At 47.8% G+C, this 18,035-nt stretch overlaps 1 protein-coding gene across 17 annotated transcripts in view; it reads left to right on the plus strand.

The window, feature by feature from the left end:
- Numa1 (nuclear mitotic apparatus protein 1) overlaps positions 1 to 18,035 on the plus strand; it is a 78,149-nt gene that overhangs the window by 47,496 nt on the left and 12,618 nt on the right. For 9 of the 17 annotated variants that reach the window (XM_006993293.4, XM_042280567.2, XM_076548753.1 and 6 more), the window contains exons 4-15: positions 5,046 to 5,125; positions 6,240 to 6,322; positions 7,350 to 7,430; positions 8,001 to 8,088; positions 9,408 to 9,525; positions 10,202 to 10,359; positions 10,641 to 10,758; positions 10,842 to 10,959; positions 11,772 to 11,912; positions 13,415 to 13,537; positions 13,629 to 16,997; positions 17,641 to 17,682. In XM_006993293.4, the coding sequence (XP_006993355.1) occupies positions 5,046 to 5,125; positions 6,240 to 6,322; positions 7,350 to 7,430; positions 8,001 to 8,088; positions 9,408 to 9,525; positions 10,202 to 10,359; positions 10,641 to 10,758; positions 10,842 to 10,959; positions 11,772 to 11,912; positions 13,415 to 13,537; positions 13,629 to 16,997; positions 17,641 to 17,682 (4,519 nt within the window). The remainder of the gene's footprint in view (positions 1 to 5,045; positions 5,126 to 6,239; positions 6,323 to 7,349; positions 7,431 to 8,000; positions 8,089 to 9,407; positions 9,526 to 10,201; positions 10,360 to 10,640; positions 10,759 to 10,841; positions 10,960 to 11,771; positions 11,913 to 13,414; positions 13,538 to 13,628; positions 16,998 to 17,640; positions 17,683 to 18,035) is intronic. The other 8 variants (XM_076548767.1, XM_076548768.1, XM_076548773.1 and 5 more) reach the window with 1 other exon arrangement.

The raw sequence follows: 18,035 nt of genomic DNA on the forward strand, positions 1-18,035 counted from the left end.
GACAGTGGTGAGCTGCCATGTGGTTGCTGGGAATTGAACTCAGGACCTCTGGAAAGAGCAGCCAGTGCTCTTAACCTCGGAGCCATCTCTCCATCCCTTGTTCTTCTTTTTTTTAATCCTCTGCCTCATGCAGGATACCAGGATCTCATGGCCTCCTTGTTCTCCTTGTTCCAGTTTATTCCCATATGGTGACCTCAAGAATATTTCTTAAATATGCTTTGTTTGCAGTTCTTCAGTGACTGTAGCTAGCAGATTGAAATCCTAATTGTTGTTTTGTTTTTTGTTTTTTGTTTTTTTGTTTTTTTTTTGGTTTTTCCAAGACAGGGTTTCTCTGTGTAGCTTTGCGCCTTTCCTGGAACTCACTTGGTAGCCCAAGCTGGCCTCGAACTCACAGAGATCCGCCTGCCTCTGCCTCCCGAGTGCTGGGATTAAAGGCGTGTGCCACCACCGCCCGGCTTGTTTTTTTTTTTTAAATCGAGACAGGGTCCCATGTAGCTAGCCTCAACTGACTTAGTGAACCATGATCTTGAATTTGTCTCCCAGGTGCTAGGATTGTAGGCATTTGTCACCATTACCTGGCTAAAATTTTTATCCTAATGGTAAAGATTATTTATTAAGCTAGATATCGTGTAGTGCTCTGTAGTTCCAGCTGCTTGGGAAGCTGAAGCAGGAGAGTTGCTGGTGAGGTTGAGCAACACAGAGGAGAATCTTTTCACCTGGGTGTGGTGTGCACACCTGCAGAGACAGGCAGGTCTCTGTGACTTCAAGGCTGCCTGGTCCACAGAGTAAAGACCTTGTCTCACCGCCTCCCCCCAAAGATAGATCTTTTGTCAGTAGCCTAGTTTAGTTCTCACTGAATTTGGTCTCTGCTTCCTCTCTTTTCTCTTGTCCCATTATTTAGATCCTGTAGAAAGAACTAAATCCTGATTTTGTTTATTGTATTGTCTGGGGCTGCTTAGCTTGTTGCTCTTGATGTTGCCTATAAACTGATAGCTAAAGGTTTCTTTGCTCAAGGGTGCCTTATAGATAAGGTTATAGATCACCTATAAACCAGCAGTTTGCAGTTTCTAAAAAAGTCATTAGTTTTGGAGGGCAGGAGAGGTGGTTCAGCAGTTAAAAACACTTGTTGAACAATCAGGAGCACTGGAATTTAGATCCCAGCACCCATGTAACCCAGGCACCCGGCAAATACCTTTATCTTCAGCTCTGTGGAGTCCAACGCCCCCTGACTTCTGCTTGCACATAAGTGCATGCACTTACACACATTTGTGAATATACTTACACAGGCACATATATACAATACACATAACAAACTAAAATAAATAGTAAAAAAAAATTATCTTCTCAGCATTCATGAGGCAGAGGCAGGCAGATCTCTAAGTTCTACGTCAACCTGGTCTACATGGCAAGTTTGAGGCCAGCCAGGACTACCTGTGCAATTTTCACTGTTTTCAAACTAATAGAGTGGTAGGATGAGGCATCTGTCATCATTGGTGGGTAAATCCATTAGGCTGGTAATACCTAGCCCACCATTGAATTTTACCATCACTAAAGACAAGTGACAAGATATAATAATACCTTCTGTGTTGTAATATATATTATGGTGTATATGTACTTTTTTGAATTCAGAATAGATAAGTTTTCTGCTTTTGAAAAATAAATTTCTAGGCTGGAGACATCTCAGTGGTTAAGAGCACTGGTTGGTTGATCTTCCAGAGGAACTGAGTTCAATAACTACCACCCACATGGTGACTTAGATGTTCTGTAACTCCAGTTCCAGGGGATTTGATTCTTTTTCTGGCCTTCATGGGCACTAGTCACTCAAGGTGCATAGATACATGCAGGCAAAATAGCATACACAAAAAAAAACCTTTATTTTAAAGAGAAAAGATAAACTTCCTTGACTTGATAAAAGGCAGTAGGTGGTCCATGTTGTCTAACTTTTCCTGGGGAGGTATCAAGAAGTGGTCAGGTACCACAGATAGGGTGCTGGCAACAGACTAAAAGAACATTCTACCCCAGTCTAACTTGGTGAATCTGTTTGTTGATTAGTTAGGCACAGGATCACAGGTGATTCAGGCAGCTGCACCCGAGAGTTCACTCCAGGACTCTAGGACGGGGCACAGCTCAGCTGAGCAGAGCATCTTTAGGAAAGTGTCTCTTCTTCTCCATGCTGATGCTTCTTCGCTGCTTATGTAACCTCAGGGAGGGCCTTGTTGGTGAGCTTCCTGAGTTTCTTAATTTCCTCGGCCTCATTGCATCCCTCCTTTCTCCCAGAGGAGTGTTTGTGAGGGAGCTGCTCCTCCTCAGTCCAGGAGTCAGGATGTGTATCTGTTCTTGCTTTAGCCTCTCTGGGTTATTCCTGGAAGACACTTTTCAAAGGGAAATTTCAGACACCCATTTTCTCTTGTAGAGGTTTGCCTGAGTCTCAGATGTGCAGGTACAAAGAGCCAGGCTAGCTTTTGCCTCTGTGTCAGATATAAGATGGCATGGAGTGGTTGCCTTCGGGAAAAGAGATGTCCTGAGTTAGGATGCTGTGGCTGCTGCCTTTCCGATAGTCCTGCTGGTGCTCCTCCACATCAGAGGTCTTGTTCCCCAGGGAAGGAGGACACACTGTCAGGCAGAAGCTCTGTGCCACTCGGCCTTTTTTTTTTTTTTTTAAATAGGAAAAGGCATTGATATTGCCTCCTGAGGATGTTCTCTTTCCTTCTTCACAGTGTAAAGCAAAAACGCTGTCCTCTCTCTTTGATAGCTTTGAGACTTGAGTAGCAAAGTTTAATATGAAGGCCTGATGATTCTTATCTTTCTCTGTCTCCTTTTCTTTTTTCTTTCTTTCCTTTTTTTTTTTTTTTTTTTTTTTTTTTTTTAAGATAGGGTCTTATTATGCAGCCTTGTCTAGCCTGAAACTATGTAGATGAGGCTGGCCTTGAACTCATGGAGACCCACCTGCCTCTGCCACCCAAGGGCTGGGAGAAAAGATTTTGATTGTTTTTTCCTCCTTTAAGGACCTGATATTTGTCTTACTGATGTTGACCTCTTTCCTCATTAAAAAGCCTCCCTCAGCTGTCCAGTCACCCTGGATGTCCTGAGTACCTGTTAGATGCCTAACTTTGTACCAGCAGCTAGAGTGGTCAGTTAGTTGTATGTGGTGCAGTTGTGTGGCTCTCTGAGCACTGGAGGATACCTGAGAGGGTGATAGAGGTTTGATAGCTGTCATTCTAGATAACTTCCTGATAGTTTGAGACCTGAACAGTCTAGAATGGGCTGCATTGATCTAGTACAGTGGTTCTCAACCTGTGGGTCGAGACCCCTGGGTGGATCAGACAGCCCTTTCATAGAGGTCGAATATCAGATATCCTGCTATCAGATATTTACAATTCATAACAGTAGCGGTTACAGTTGTGAAGAAACAAAAACAATAATTTTATGGTTAGGGGTCACCACGGCATGAGGGCTTGTTTTAAAGGTCTCAGCTTTAGGACAGTGAGAACCACTGCTCTAGGACTGGTGTGCTCCATGCTGCTCTACTTGTGCAGGGGCAGTGTGAAAACAGTTTGGTGATACGTAGGTTTAGTAGGTAATGTGCTACACACTATTCTTTAGAAAATGTTGAAGCTGCATGATGGTGTAGGTATGTAGTCTCCAAGTGTTTGAGACTCTGAGGGAAGAGGATTATCTGAGCCCATGAGTTCAAGACAAGCCTGAGAAACACAGTAAGATCTGTTTCAAAAAATAAAACAAGAAAAACAGAAAACATCTGTATGTCTCTATATACATATATTTTTAAAGATAAGGTTGGCCTTGAATTCCTAATCCTTCTGTCTCTACCTCAAATGTTGAGATTATTTTAGGTGTGAACTTCACTTTGGTTTAAACAAGTATTTTTTGCAAACATTTGATTAGAGAAGCCCCTTACTTTAGGTAAATACAATACTCTTCTCCACTGATGCAGAGGGTTACTGAATTTCCGAGTGTGGGTCGGTAGGGAAGATGACTTTTTCAGGAGTCAGTGAGATTAGCACTTCTCAAGACTGTAGGAGTCACTTTTCTGCTAGCAGGCCCCAGTGGCTCTTGAATGGGAATGGGGAGGGTCCTCACCTGGAAGAAGTCTGTCACTCTTTGCCCAGGAAAAGGTGAGGTAACTCATGGTCATGGTATAGGTGTACCTTATGCTTTTTTAGGATGTCTCTAGCACTGGATGGTTCTAAGGCCAGCCCTGCTCTCCAGAAAGTTGGCTGAGATGTAAGGATTTATGTCTTGAGGAGTCTGGATATCTTTGATCATTAGTATTTCCAGCTACACCTAGAGATAAATGAGCCTTCTAACATAAGGTGGAGGAGCAGAGTCACCTCAGAAAATGAAGCTGTAGATAGAGAAAGTGGCCATGCCTGGCTGGCTGACTACCGCCTGCTTGCTGCCTTCCTCTCTCTCTTGTTTCCTTCTTCTGTGTGTTACAGACTGGTAGACAGTTGTGTGGAAGCAAGGGTGTTCATCAAAAACGATTACTTCTTGGCACCTCTTCTTAAAATGTGCAGCCATTTCTTCCTCTGCCCAGTGTGGAGTGTGGGAACTTTCCCCTGTTCCCTCAGAGCCTTGTCTCCACCCATTCTTTCTTATGTTGGCCCTGTTTTCTCTTCCCACGGACCTCTCCCGTTCTCTGTTAGCCATGTTTCCTAGGTTTCCTGACATGTCACTGTTGAGCCGCTCCAGGCTCTTTAACATGGCTTCCCATTCATCTGTGCTGCCTCCTCCCAGCTCCTTCCCACAGAGCATTCTTCTTACTGCAAATGTGTTAGCAGAGTGCCAAGTTTTATGGAAGGGACCCCATGCTTCAAGTCTCCTCTTCTCACCCATCACACATTTCATCAGAATAAAGTAGTGTTCTTGTATCTTCTCACTGCCTCCAGGATCAGGTCTGGCTCTTTCCCAGGCCTGGGATGGACTGGGTCTGAAGAGAAGAGGGACGGTTGTAGGTAAGCAGTGAGGCAAAGATGGCTAACTACTCCTATCCTAACGCTTGCTCATTTTTGTTTGTTTTGTTTTAGCCACAACACAGAAGAGGGGCAACAAATTCTTCAGCAGCCAGTGCCTGAAAGACTAGACTTTGTTTGCAGTTTCCTACAGAGTAAGTGTCTTTCTTAACTAGGTGGGCAGCTCCAGCTCCTAGGACTTGGGAACCAGAGGACTTAGTCATGGCTGTCTGGCAGAAAAAAGGTTCAGGATCCTCTACTCAAGCAAAAAGACAAACACAGCTGGGTCGTGCTCCCTGGATCTTGAGATGTTTCTGCCACCAGCTTATGTTAAGAAAAATGTCCCTTCAGTCCCAGAGTCCATGTCAGGGCCAGAGATCATAGGGTTGACATCCCTTGTGTTCACTTGTGTTTACCTGTTGGTCTTGTGGTCTCCCTATTTTGAAGAAACAGGAGAGAAAAAGGTTCACATTCCCCTTGTAAGAAAACCTTCCCTTGCAAGAAAAATAGTTAGGTAATCGCTTGGGTAGTAGTTAAAGGGCACGGTACCGTTTTTTAGACATAGGTTCTCAGTATGTGGTATGGAGATAATTATTGCTCATCAGGTTGGGGGAAGATTAAATAAGAATGTTTGTGAAGTTGTGTGGTGGTAGCACACACCTTTAATCCCAGCATTTGGAAGGCAGAGGCAAACGGATCTCTGAGTTTGAGGTGTACAGAGCTAGGGGGAAAAGAAAGAATGTTTGTGAAACTTGGAGCATAAAGCATGTCAGCTCCCCTCCCCGGTTATCCTTGTACCACAGAGTCTGACATTTAACATTGGGAGCTGCCTGCCATTTCTACCTCAAGAGAATTATAGGGCAGGTGAAATTTTGTCCCTACAGGCTGTTACTATGAAATGCTCTGGCAGAATAAGGGTCTGGTGTCTTCTGTTGCTCTAATTGGACTCAGCCTTAGCTGGAAAGGACTCTAGGATGATCTCATATCTCTGGCTCCTTCTGTGGTGCTAAGTAGGGGAGATGATGAGCTGGCAGGTGAGTGTAGGGTCTTGACCCAGAGTTATTGCTAATGTCCTGGCACTTGTAATACTATCCATGGAGCCCTTGGGCTGCCCCGCGGTAGAACTGACTTCAGGTGGAAATACAAGGTAGGTGAGAAAGAACATCAGGAATGAGGGCCCTTTGTCTTGGAGTCTCCTCGGAGGCTGTAATTCTGCTTCTGAAGTTGAATTTTGAGAGTTCAGTGTTTGCTACATGTTTGTCATTGCAGAAAATTGGAAACATCCCTTGTCTACACAATGCCTGGTGTCTGTGCAGAAAGTGATGGAGGGGTCTGAGATGGAATTGGCCAAGGTACCTGGGGGATATCAGACTTGGGTGGCAGGGACCTGAGAAATCTGCAAGGCTTTTTCTGAACCTGAATGAAGGGTGCTGTTTTGGAACTCATCAGACCTGGAGGCAAGGCCAGCCAGTTAGCCCAGCCAGTTGGCTAAGCCAGAGTCCATTTTTGTCCAAGGATTCTGGGAGCCCATGATCTTTTGACAAAGAAGTTTACTTGACCAACACTGAGGCCTGTGATGGAGATTTGCAAGAACCAGTTCTCACTCAGTGATCATCATATTTTTCTTTCAAGCTCAGGTGACTTCATTTCCTCTGCAGGGTGTTGGTCTGTAAGGGTAGTGTCTTAAGTTTTATGCTCCTGATTCCACAAGTCCAGGAATCCAGCTGTGTAGAAGTCCTGACATCTGTCTTTTTGCACCCTGAGCATCGAGCCCTTGGATTTATTTATTTTATTATTATTATTATTAATAGTAGTATTTTTAGTTTTTTGAGACAGAGTTTCTCTATGTAGCCCTGGCTGTGCTAGAACTCACTCTGTAGCCCAGGCTGGCCTCAAACTCAAGATCCGCCTGCCTCTGCTTCCTGAGTACTGGGATTAAAGGTGTGTACCACCACCACCACCACCACCACCACCACCACCACCACCACCACCACCACCACCACCTCCTGGCAAGCCCTTGGATTTATTTATGAAAAAGATGTCTCCTGGGACTTTTTTTTAAGATTTATTTTTATGCTCATTTGTGTTTTGCCTGCATATATGTCTGTGTGAGGGTATCATATCACCTGGAACTGGAGTTACAGTTTTAAGCTGCCATGTGGTTGTTGGGAATTGAACCTTGGTCCTCTAAAAGAGCCAGTGTTCTTAACCACTGAGCCATCTTTCCTCCTGGGACTATTGAGGATGGTGATTTGGGACTGCTAATTATAGAAATTCTGAAAGAGAATAGCTCAGAATCTTCAAAATGGCTCTTGAGTGGGAGCACCAGGAAGAGATGTATCTCACTCAGTGACTGCCACTTCTTTGTTCGGCTTCTAGATGGTAATGCTGTTTTTATATCACTCCACCATGAGCTCCAGAAATCCCCGGGACTGGGAACAGTTTGAATATAGGATTCAGGTAGGCTCTTGTGCCTTCATCCCACTTGCCAGCCCAGCCTGGGCTTCCCTTGCCCAATCATTTCTCTCTAAATAAAAGTTACTATTCTCTAAAAAGTTAATGTGTGTTGTGATGATAGCCATTCATTGTAAAAAACAAGAAGCAGAAAATGTTGAAGTCCAAAGAAGGAATTTATATTGTCAGTAAGCTCATCCCTAGACACAACCGTAAACTTCTTAAGGGATTAACTTTTGAGGCCTTTTTTATGTGCATGTTTTTAATTGTCCTGTGTATTTGGAGAATATGTAGAAGTTATTTCCTTTTCCTGTGTGTGTCCTCATGGCTGTACTTGCCATCCCACTCTGGTAGGGGTTATTTGCAAGAAGTCAATAAAGTTACATAAAAGCTCCCTGGTAGGGAAAGAAGAAGTAGCCACTGTGTTGTGGGGCAGGCGATGGAGTTTCAGCTTTACGGGGAAAAGAGATCCACCAAGCCCCGGGGGATTAGCACTGCTGGAGTAAGTCCTGAGTCCTCCTTTCTCTGGTGTCTACAACACCACAATGATGTTCCTTTTCTCTTCCTGTGGCCCAGGCTGAGTTAGCTGTCATCCTGAAGTTTATGCTGGATCATGAGGATTCATTAAACCTTACTGAGGACCTAGAGAATTTCTTGGAGAAAGGTGAGTAGGACCACTTGTGAGGATCCACTCTCTCTCTCTGAGCAGAGGACTGCTGGGATCCTCTGACCCAACACATGGCACAGAGTTGGTATTCAGGAGTCATGTGTAACACCTCAGATCATCTGGAGTGGCTCCCTGCTGCCTGACAGTTGAGCAGGATTCTTGTAAGTGATCTCATCTGCATTAGGGTGATCTGGACTCCTACTTCTCACATTATTTTGTTTTGCTTTTTATTTGTTTTATTTTTATTTTACTTTATTTTTATCTTTTATATATATGGGTGTTTTGCCTGCATGTATGTCTGTGTGTGCCTGGTGCTCAGATAGGCCAGAAAAGGGTATTGGATCCTCTGGAGCTGAGCTAACAACTTAAGAGTTTTAAGCTGTCATATGGATGATGGGAATTGAACTTGAGTCCTCTGGAACTGCTAAGTCAGATCTCCATCTCCATGGTTTTTGTCTTTTAAATGCTAGGCTTAGAAGTTAGAGATAAACATCTTTTGGAAACCTTGTAAAACATTTCCCTTCATGCTCTAGGTGGGAGGCAGGTACATAAAAACTAGTAAGCCTAGTAAGGGGACCAAGTGACGATATGCCAAGTATCTCACAAAATGAGAGTTCCTCATGTCTCATGAAGAAGTCAGCTCCTGCTATTAGGACTCTGTGCCATAGTTCTAGGCAAGTCCTTTTCTGGCTGTAAAACTTGGGTGGGATTCTTCATGTTCAGATTCATGAGGGCGAGATGTTGAGAATGGGAGTCTAGAAATGTAAGAAAGCTCTCTGGGCCAGATGCAGGTTTGCAGGTTCAGCTTGTGGGCCATTGAAGCTGCAGGTGGACAGAGCAAATAGGCTCCATCACATCTCTGCGAAGAGGGAGAAGTAAGTGATTAGAGGTAGTGAAGTCCTGAAAAAGTGCTCATGGGAACCAAGGGAGGAGAGTGTTCTACATCTTGGTGATGTAAAAGCTAGTGTGGAGGTGTTCCCAGAGATGGTGACATCAGTACAAGCTGTAGAGGCCTGTGGGAGATTCGGTGCTGAGCTCTCAGGATGCCTCTGCAGTCCTGACATTAGGACTTGTTCCAGTTTCTGAGGATGAGAGGAATTTCCTCACTCCATCATGCTCTTTTGAGTACTTTGTTCTGAGAAAGCGGAATCCAGGCACTTGATTTTAAAGTCCTTGACCTTGCGGGTCAGGTTCTTTCTAGTAATTTCCTCTTTGGTTTATATGTGTCTACAGATTCACACCTGGTACATGAAAGTGAAAATCTGTTCGCCCCCTACTAACTGTTCTTAGTTTGTTTGTCTGCTTCTTATCCCTAGTTCCGTACACCTATTCCAGTACTGTCTCTGAAGAGCTTTCTCCACCCAGCCACCAGGCCAAGAGGAAGATTCGCTTCTTAGAAATACAGAGGATTGCTTCATCTTCTAGTGAGAACAAGTATGTCCTGGGCCTCTCCCTGGCATGGTGTCTCCACGCCCATTTAGTCAGTCCTTGGATACTGGAGGCTAAGCTGTTTGCCATCCCTTTATACCAGTAGGAAGTACTTTGAGGGTGCTGTTTATTTGGGTTCTGTCAGGAGTTTGTCCTCCCTCAAAAGCAGTTTCCGGTGGTGGTGGTGGTAGTAGTAGTAGTAGTAGTAGTAGTAGTAGTAGTAGTAGTAGTAGTAGTAGTGGTGGTAGTGGTGCACGCCTTTAATCCCAGCACTCGGGAGGCAGAGGCAGGTGGATCTCTGTGAGTTTGAGGCCAGCTTGGTTTACAAATCAAGTTCCAAGACAGCCATGGCTGTTAACACAGAGAAACCCTGTCTTGAAAAAACAAAACAAATTAATAAATAAAATAAAAAGCAGTTTCCTGTTTATGGAAATCCCTTCTTCCTTCAAAAATACATGTTTCCAATTCTTCAGCCAAGAAATTAAGACATGGAGGAGGGAGAAGAAAAGTTTCTCCGGGTCATGGCCTGAGACATGAGGTAGCCTGGCAGATTGAACCCAGGCACATTGGGCTCCCAAACTAGCGTTGACTCTGGTCACTGGTGCTGTTCCATCCCTGGTTGCTGCTGGTAACTTCAGACCTTAGGCTCTTAGCCTGGTATCTTTGCCACCTCTTTCCTCAGCTTCCTCGCAGGTTCTCCATCCTCCCCTATGGGCGACATCCTGCAGACCCCACAGTTCCAGATAAGACGGTTGAAGAAACAGCTGGCAGATGAGAGGAACAACAGGGACGAGCTGGAGCTGGAGCTCTCTGAGAGCCTCAAGCTCCTCACTGAGAAGGGTAGGTGCCTAACAGAATATGTGGGGACTGGTAATGGGGGGCATTGGGATTTGCATCCAGGGAAGCCTTAGTGACAGCTTTGCCACCATCTTGTCCCTTCTGCTGACTGGGGCTTCAGGCTCAGCCCTGGCAGGTGTCAGGTGTCAGGCTGGCCTTCTGGACACTGGGTTCTGTTCCTGTACCATGTCCCTTTTCTGTGGAATGGACACTGTGTGCCTCCTTTGCTCTTTTCCGTCCCCTGGTTCTTTGCTGACTCTCATCTCCTCTCCTGCCCTGGGCAGATGCACAGATAGCCATGATGCAGCAGCGCATTGACCACCTGGCTTTGCTGAACGAGAAGCAGGCAGCCAGCTCTCAAGAATCCGGAGAGGTCGAGGAGCTCCGTGGCAAGAATGAGAGGTATGATTCTTCTGCCCTCCTCCCGACATCTAGTCCCTGCTGCCCAGTCGGGCCCAGCGTTCTGACTGCTCGTCTTCTGGCAGCCTTACCGTGCGGCTGCATGAGACTCTGAAGCGGTGTCAGAACCTGAAGACAGAAAAGAACCAGATGGATCGAAAGATTAGCCAACTTTCTGAGGAGAATGGGGATCTTTCCTTTAAGGTGAGTAGGGCTAAGGTGGTGTTACTTGTTTTTTACTCTTTACTCTCTGAGGGGCCCGCCACCCAGGTCCCAAATAAATCACACATGGAGGCTTATTCTTAGTTATAAATACCCAGCCTGAAGTTGGCTTGTTTCTTACCAGCTTTTCTTAACTTTAAATTATCCCGTCTACCTTTTGCCTCTGGGCTTTTTCCTTTTCTTTCCTTTTTTCTCTGTGTCTGACTGTGTAGCTGGGTGGGCTGGTCCCTGAAGTCCTCCTCCTTTCTCTCTCATTCCTTGATCTTTCTTCCTTTTCTCCCAGATTTCTCCTTTTTATCCTCTCTGCCTGCCAGCCTGCCTATCCTTTCTTCTGCCTCATTATTGGCCATTCAGCTCTTTATTAGACCATCAGGTGTCTTAGACAGGCAAAGTAACAGCTTCACAGAGTTAAACAAATGCAACATATCTTTGCATCATTAAACCAATATTCCATAACATAAACAAATGTAACACACCTTAAAATAATATTCTACAACACTGAGGTGGTCAGAAGTTTCCCCAAGAATGTTGAGAAGACTGCCTAGAACCTGGCTTAGGCTTTAGTCCTTCCCTAGACCTACCTGCATGCTTAGTTTCTTTCCTTGTTATTGGCTCCTGCAAGGGTGCTCAAACAGCCCTAAATGTTGATGTATGGTCCTGAATGGGAGATCTAATTGGCTGTGATTGGATTGAAGGTGGGGAAGGATCTTTGGAGGCCCCAGGGCCTGGGCTTGAAGCAGTAGTTGGAGAGGGGTGCCATGAAAGCCAGAGCTTTCATCCTGCTCATGTCTCAGGTGCGAGAGTTTTCGAGCCACTTGCAACAACTGCAGGGTGCATTCAACGACCTGATAGAGGAGCACAACAAGGCTTCTCAGGAGTGGGCAGAGAAGCAGGCTCATCTGGAAAAGGAGCTCAACACAGCCCTCCAGGATAAGGTAAAATAACCTTTGGCTGGGGAGCTGGTCACAACTTTATACATATAGTCCATCACTTTGCAGGGTCCTGGAGTGGTGAGTTGCCTTGTCAGGGTTTTGTAATTTGTTGTAATAGGTTGAGTGCAGTATACCGGTGAACTCTGTGATGTGCCAAGTTTGGGGCCTGGAAAAAATTAATCAGTCTCTAAGGGGAATGATGCCCTGCTAACTATTGTGAGATTAAAGGGTGACTCATAAGCTCTTAGTGAATTAGTTGTGAATTCATGTTGGGCATTCTTTGCTGAAATGCTTGATACCATAAGTGTTTCAGAGGTAGATCTTCTCATTTTGGAATATTTGCATAGACTTTCTAAGTTGCTCATCCCTTAATCCAAAATCTAAATCACTCTAAAATAGGATTTTTTTTTTAAAAGCAGCCTAGCTCTGTAGCCCAGGCTGACTTTGGACTGTCCTCCAGTCTTTGTATCCTGTGTGCCAGAGTTACAGGCTTTTGCCACAGTGCTTTGTTCAAAATCCAGAGCTTTTTTTTTTTTTTTAAGCATCTTTTATTATTATTATTAATTTATTTTTTGAGACAAGGTTTCTCTGTGTAGCTTTTGGAGCCTATCCTGGAACTTGCTCTTTAGACCAGGCTGACCTCGAACTCACAGAGATCTGCCTGCCTCTACCCTCCCAAGTACTAGGATTAAAGGTGTGTGCCACCAGTTCCTGGCTTTTTTTTTTTTTTTTTAAGCATCTTGTTGGAGCTCAGAAAGTTTTGAATTTGGGATCATTTTGCATTCCAGATTTCAGATTAGGGATGCTCAATCTGCGATACGGTTGATGTCATTAAGAGCCCAACTCTGCCACCGGCTAACTATGTAGCTCTTGGGCATAGCTCTTAGAATCTGTGAAGCAGGAGCTTCCTTTGTGAAAGAAACAGTAATAGCTCCCTCCCAGACTTGTGGGTGGATTAGCAGTCCAGGGATATATCCATCATGTTGCTTTGTACCCACAATTGAGGGGAAGTAGATGTGTGGCTGGGTCAGATGAGGCTCAGCTGGTGTAGATGCCTGGGCCATTTTTTAAGCGTTTGGGTAGTATGTGAGTCAAGGTTTGTCTGAGGAAGGCTACGTGGCAAGGAGATTGAAAGTAAGCTTTGCACATTTTGACTTACTTCATCCATGGAATTGAGAGCAGAAAGTCGGGTTCTCAGGAAGTCCAGACCCAAGGTTTCTTTTTTTTGTTGATGATGTTTTGAGACAGGGTCTTGGAGCCCAGGTTGGTCTTTCAACTCTTGATCCTCAAGTCTCAGTCTCTTGAGTTTTGGGGAGCCATCATTTCCACCTCAGACCTATGGTTTTCTGAGAGGTTTTCTTCTGAGTCAGGGCAAAGAGAGATCTAGGTAATAAGACGATCAAGTCTCACACTGTCTTGATGAGTGTGAGGTGAGGGCCTGTGTGGTAATCAGTCAGGTGACTGTTCCACTTCTCTGTTTACATGAGTTTCTTGTTTATTCCAAGAAATGTCTTGAAGAGAAGAATGAAATCCTTCAGGGAAAGCTTTCCCAGCTGGAAGAACGAGCAACTCAACTGTTGGAGAGCCCAGCCAAGGAGAAGGGTGAGGTGCTGGGTGATGCCTTGCAGGTAGGAATAGACCGAAGCAGCCAATAAGGCAATTTGATGGAGTTGGTTCTTGGTGTTCCATTGATCCTCATTTGTCTCTTTATCCCAACAGCTGGAAACCCTGAAGCAAGAGGCAGCCAAACTTGCTGCAGACAACACCCAGCTCCAAGCCCGAGTAGAGACACTGGTGAGTGAACGGGGCCAACAGGAAGCCCAGCAGCTGGCTGAGCGGGGCCACTTTGAAGAAGAAAAGCAGCAGCTGGCCACCTTGATTGCTGACCTGCAGAGCTCCATTTCCAACCTCACCCAGGCCAAGGAGGAGCTGGAGCAGGCCTCCCAGGTTCAGGGGGCTCAGCTGACTGCCCAGGTGGCCTCTCTGACAGCACTCAATACCACCCTGCAGCAGCAGAAGGATCAAGAACTGGCCAGCCTGAAAGAACAGGCCAAAAAGGAACAGGCTCAGATGGTCCAGACCTTGCAAGAACAAGAACAGGCCGCCCAGGGCCTCCGCCAGCAGGTGGAGCAGCTGAGCAGCAGCCTGAAGCTGAAGGAACAGCAATTGGAAGAGGCAGCCAAGGAGCAGGAGGCAGCCAGGCAGGATCTCACCCAGCAACTGGCCACTGCTGCTGAGGCTCAAGAGGCCTCTCTAAGGGAACGGGATACTGCTCGCCAGCAGCTGGAAGCATTGGAAAGGGAGAAGGCTGCCAAGCTAGAGAGTCTGCAGCAGCAACTTCAGGCTGCCAATGAAGCTAGGGATAGTGCACAGACCTCGGTCACACAGGTCCAGCGGGAAAAGGCAGAGCTGAGCCAAAAGGTAGGAGAACTCCATGCCAGCATTGAAGCTGCCCACCAGGAACAACGTCAGGCCCAAGCTCATGTGACAGAGCTAGAGGCCCAGCTGAAGGCCGAGCAGCAAAAAACAACTGAGAGAGAAAAAGTGATCCAGGAGAAGGTCCAGCTCCAGGAGCAGCTCCAGGCCCTTGAGGAGACTTTGAAGATTACCAAAGGCAGCCTTGAAGAGGAGAAGCGCAGGGCTACAGATGCCCTGCAGGAGCAGCAGCGCCGTGTTGCGGAGATGGAGACCGAGTCCCGAAGCCTGATGGAGCAGCGTGAGCAGGCACAGAAGGAGTTAGAACAAGAGAAGGGTGGGAGAAAGGGGCTGGAGGCCCAGCTACAGCAGCTTGAGGAGACTCATCAGGCTGAGACTGAAGCCCTGCGCCGTGAGCTGGCAGAGGCCACAGCCTCCCAGCAGAGAGCCCAGAGTGAGACCGAGCAGCTCGTCAGGGAGGTTGAGAGCTGGCAGAAGCGGTTTGAATCTCGTCAGCAAGAGGAGGCGAGATACAGTGCCCTGTTCCAGGAACAGCTGGTGGCTTTGAAGGGGGACTGTGAGGAGGCTGACCAGGAGGCCCAGGAGGAGGCAGGAGAGGTCCACAGTGAGGGCCAGATAGGCCAGCAGCAGAGTCAGCTAGCCCAGCTTCATGCCAACTTTGCCAGAGCCCTTCAGCAGGTTCAGGAGAAAGAAGCCAGGGCCCAGAAGCTGGCAGACGATCTCTCAACTCTACAGGAGAAGATGGCTGCCACTAACAAGGAGGTGGCCTGCCTGAAGACCTTGGTGCTCAAAGCAGGTGAGCAGCAGGAAATGGCCTCACTTGAGTTATTCAAAGAGCCCCCAGGGGCTGGAAACAGAGAGTCCGACAGGCAAGAAGAACGGCGGGCACGGCCGTTCTCCAGCACACAAGCAGCACTGAAGGCTATGGAGCGGGAAGCTGAGCAAATGGGCAGTGAACTTGGTAGGCTGAGGGCAGCACTGATGAAGAGCCAGGGCCAGCAGCAAGAAGAACGTGGGCAGCAGGAGAGGGAGGTAGCACGACTGACCCAGGAGCGGGGCCAGGCCCAAGCCGACCTGGCTCAGGAGAAGGCAGCCAAGGCAGAGCTTGAGATGCGGCTGCAGAATACCCTCAATGAGCAGCGTGTGGAGTTTGCTGCCCTGCAAGAGGCACTGGCCCACGCCCTGACGGAAAAGGAAGGCAAAGACCAGGAGCTTGCCAAACTTCGTGAGCAAGAGGCAGCTCAAAGAACAGAGCTGAAGGAGCTCCAGCAGACTTTGGAGCAACTGAAAACACAGTTAGTCAAGAAAGAGAAAGAGCACCCTGCAGGAGGTACTGCTGGAGAAGGCACTTCTGGCCCAGGAACCCAGTCGGAGACAGCTAGAAAGACAGAGGTGCCGGGCCCTGAGTTGGAGGCTCTTCGGGCAGAGGTCAGCAAGCTAGAGCAGCGGTGCCAGCAGCAGCAGCAGCAGGTCGAAGGTCTGACATACAGCCTGGAGTCGGAGCGTGCTTCCCAGGTCGAGCGGGACAAAGCCCTGGAGGCACTGCAGGGCCAGTTAGAGGAGAAGGCTCGGGAGCTAGGGCAGAGTCGAGCTGCCTCCGCTTCAGCTCAGAGAGAGCTGACAGCCCTCCGTGCCAAAGCCCAGGACCATAGCAAAGCTGAGGAAGAGTGGAAGGCCCAGGTAGCCCGCGGCCAGCAGGAGGCTGAGAGAAAAAGCAGTCTTATCAGCAGCTTGGAAGAGGAGGTATCCATCCTGAACCGCCAAGTCCTAGAGAAGGAGGGGGAGAGCAAGGAGTTGAAGCGCCTGGTTGTAGCTGAATCAGAGAAGAGCCAGAAGCTGGAAGAGAGGCTGCGCCTGCTGCAGGTAGAAACAGCCAGCAGTAGTGCCAGAGCAGCCGAACGCAGCTCAGCTCTACGAGAGGAGGTACAGAGCCTCCGGGAGGAGGTAGAGAAACAGCGTACAATTTCGGAGAACTTGCGACAAGAGCTGGCCTCACAGGCAGAGCGAGCTGAGGAACTGGGCCAGGAGTTGAAGGCCTGGCAGGAGAAGTTCTTCCAAAAGGAGCAAGCGCTCTCTGCCCTGCAGCTGGAGCATACCAGCACACAGGCCCTGGTGAGCGAGCTGCTGCCTGCCAAGCACCTTTGTCAGCAGCTGCAAGCGGAGCAGGCCGCTGCTGAGAAGCGCCACCGGGAGGAGATAGAGCAGAGCAAGCAGGCCGCTGGTGGGCTTCGGGCAGAGCTAATGCGGGCACAGCGGGAGCTCGGGGAGCTAGGGCCTTTGAGGCAGAAAGTGGTTGAGCAGGAGCGAGCAGCCCAGCAGCTCCGGGCAGAAAAGGCCAGCTATGCAGAGCAGCTGAGCATGCTGAAGAAGGCTCATGGCCTGTTGGCAGAGGAGAACCGGGGGCTGGGAGAGCGGGCCAACCTCGGCCGGCAGTTTCTGGAAGTAGAGCTAGATCAAGCCCGGGAGAAGTATGTCCAGGAGTTGGCAGCTGTGCGTACTGATGCTGAGACCCATCTGGCTGAAATGCGGCAAGAAGCACAGAGTACTACCCGGGAACTGGAGGTGATGACTGCCAAGTACGAAGGTGCCAAGGTGAAGGTCCTAGAGGAAAGGCAGAGGTTCCAAGAAGAGCGGCAGAAACTCACTGCCCAGGTAAGATGTCCATCGTATGTCCGCTACATTCTGTAGCTCTCCTTCCCTTCCTACCCCAGCTCTAAACTGCAGTAGCCTGCCTGCCTTCGTTCACTGAGTAGCATAAAGAGACTAATAGATGTCAAAGTTTGTCCTAAAGAGAATGTTAATGATAGCCTATACTGGTGCGTGCCTGTAATCCCAGCTCTCGGGAGGCTGAGACAGGAGGAGGTCACTTTGGGTTGCATAGTCAGACCCTGTTTGAACTCCCACAGCCCTTCCCCAAACCCCCCCCCCCATTAAACAACAACAACAACGAAAATATCTATGGCCTCCTTTTCCTTGAAAGCTGATTCTGAAGAGTCAGGTTGAAGCAGGCAAACTGGCTTTTGTTTGTTTGGTGTTTTAAAACAGAGTGTAATGTAACTCAGGCTAGCCTTGAATTCACTATATAGTTAAAGATCACCTGGAACTCTTAATCTTCCTGCCTTCACCTCCCAAGTGTTGTGAGAACAGGCATACTAGGTCCTGTTACTTGGCTCCAACTGGCTTTCTCCGTCTCTGTCTCCATATTATAGTCTCTGGGAGAAGTGTCAGAGCCCACTGAGGTCAGTCTGGCAGTGGCCCCATCTCACTGTCTCCATTGCTTCTCCCCCATGCACAGGTGGAGCAACTAGAGGTATTTCAGAGAGAGCAGACTAAGCAGGTAATGCCTGGGGTTCTCGATAGATGCTGGCTGCTTAAGCGGTGACCAGTCTTGGTGCATGACCCCGGCTGCAGCTTGCTCCGCCAGCTCCTGTTGTGAACTGTTTGTGAAAGGGCAGGGTCGAGTCGTGGAATCCAGGCCCAGGCTGCCCAGGAGTGCAGTGTTATAGGCCCTCTCTTGGCCTCATCCTACCCATCCCAGGTCGGCCTCTTCCTTTCTGCACTTTCCTTTTACCTATCACAGACAAGGGGGAGCACAGCTTCATCTTTCCCAGACCTGCACTGGTAACAGAGTCAGTCCTTGTGACTCAAAACCTCCAAAGTCCTGTTTTGAGTTAGGGATACTAATCCAAG

This window comes from Peromyscus maniculatus, chromosome 1, assembly GCF_049852395.1.
Source record: "Peromyscus maniculatus bairdii isolate BWxNUB_F1_BW_parent chromosome 1, HU_Pman_BW_mat_3.1, whole genome shotgun sequence".
NCBI lineage: Eukaryota > Metazoa > Chordata > Mammalia > Rodentia > Cricetidae > Peromyscus > Peromyscus maniculatus.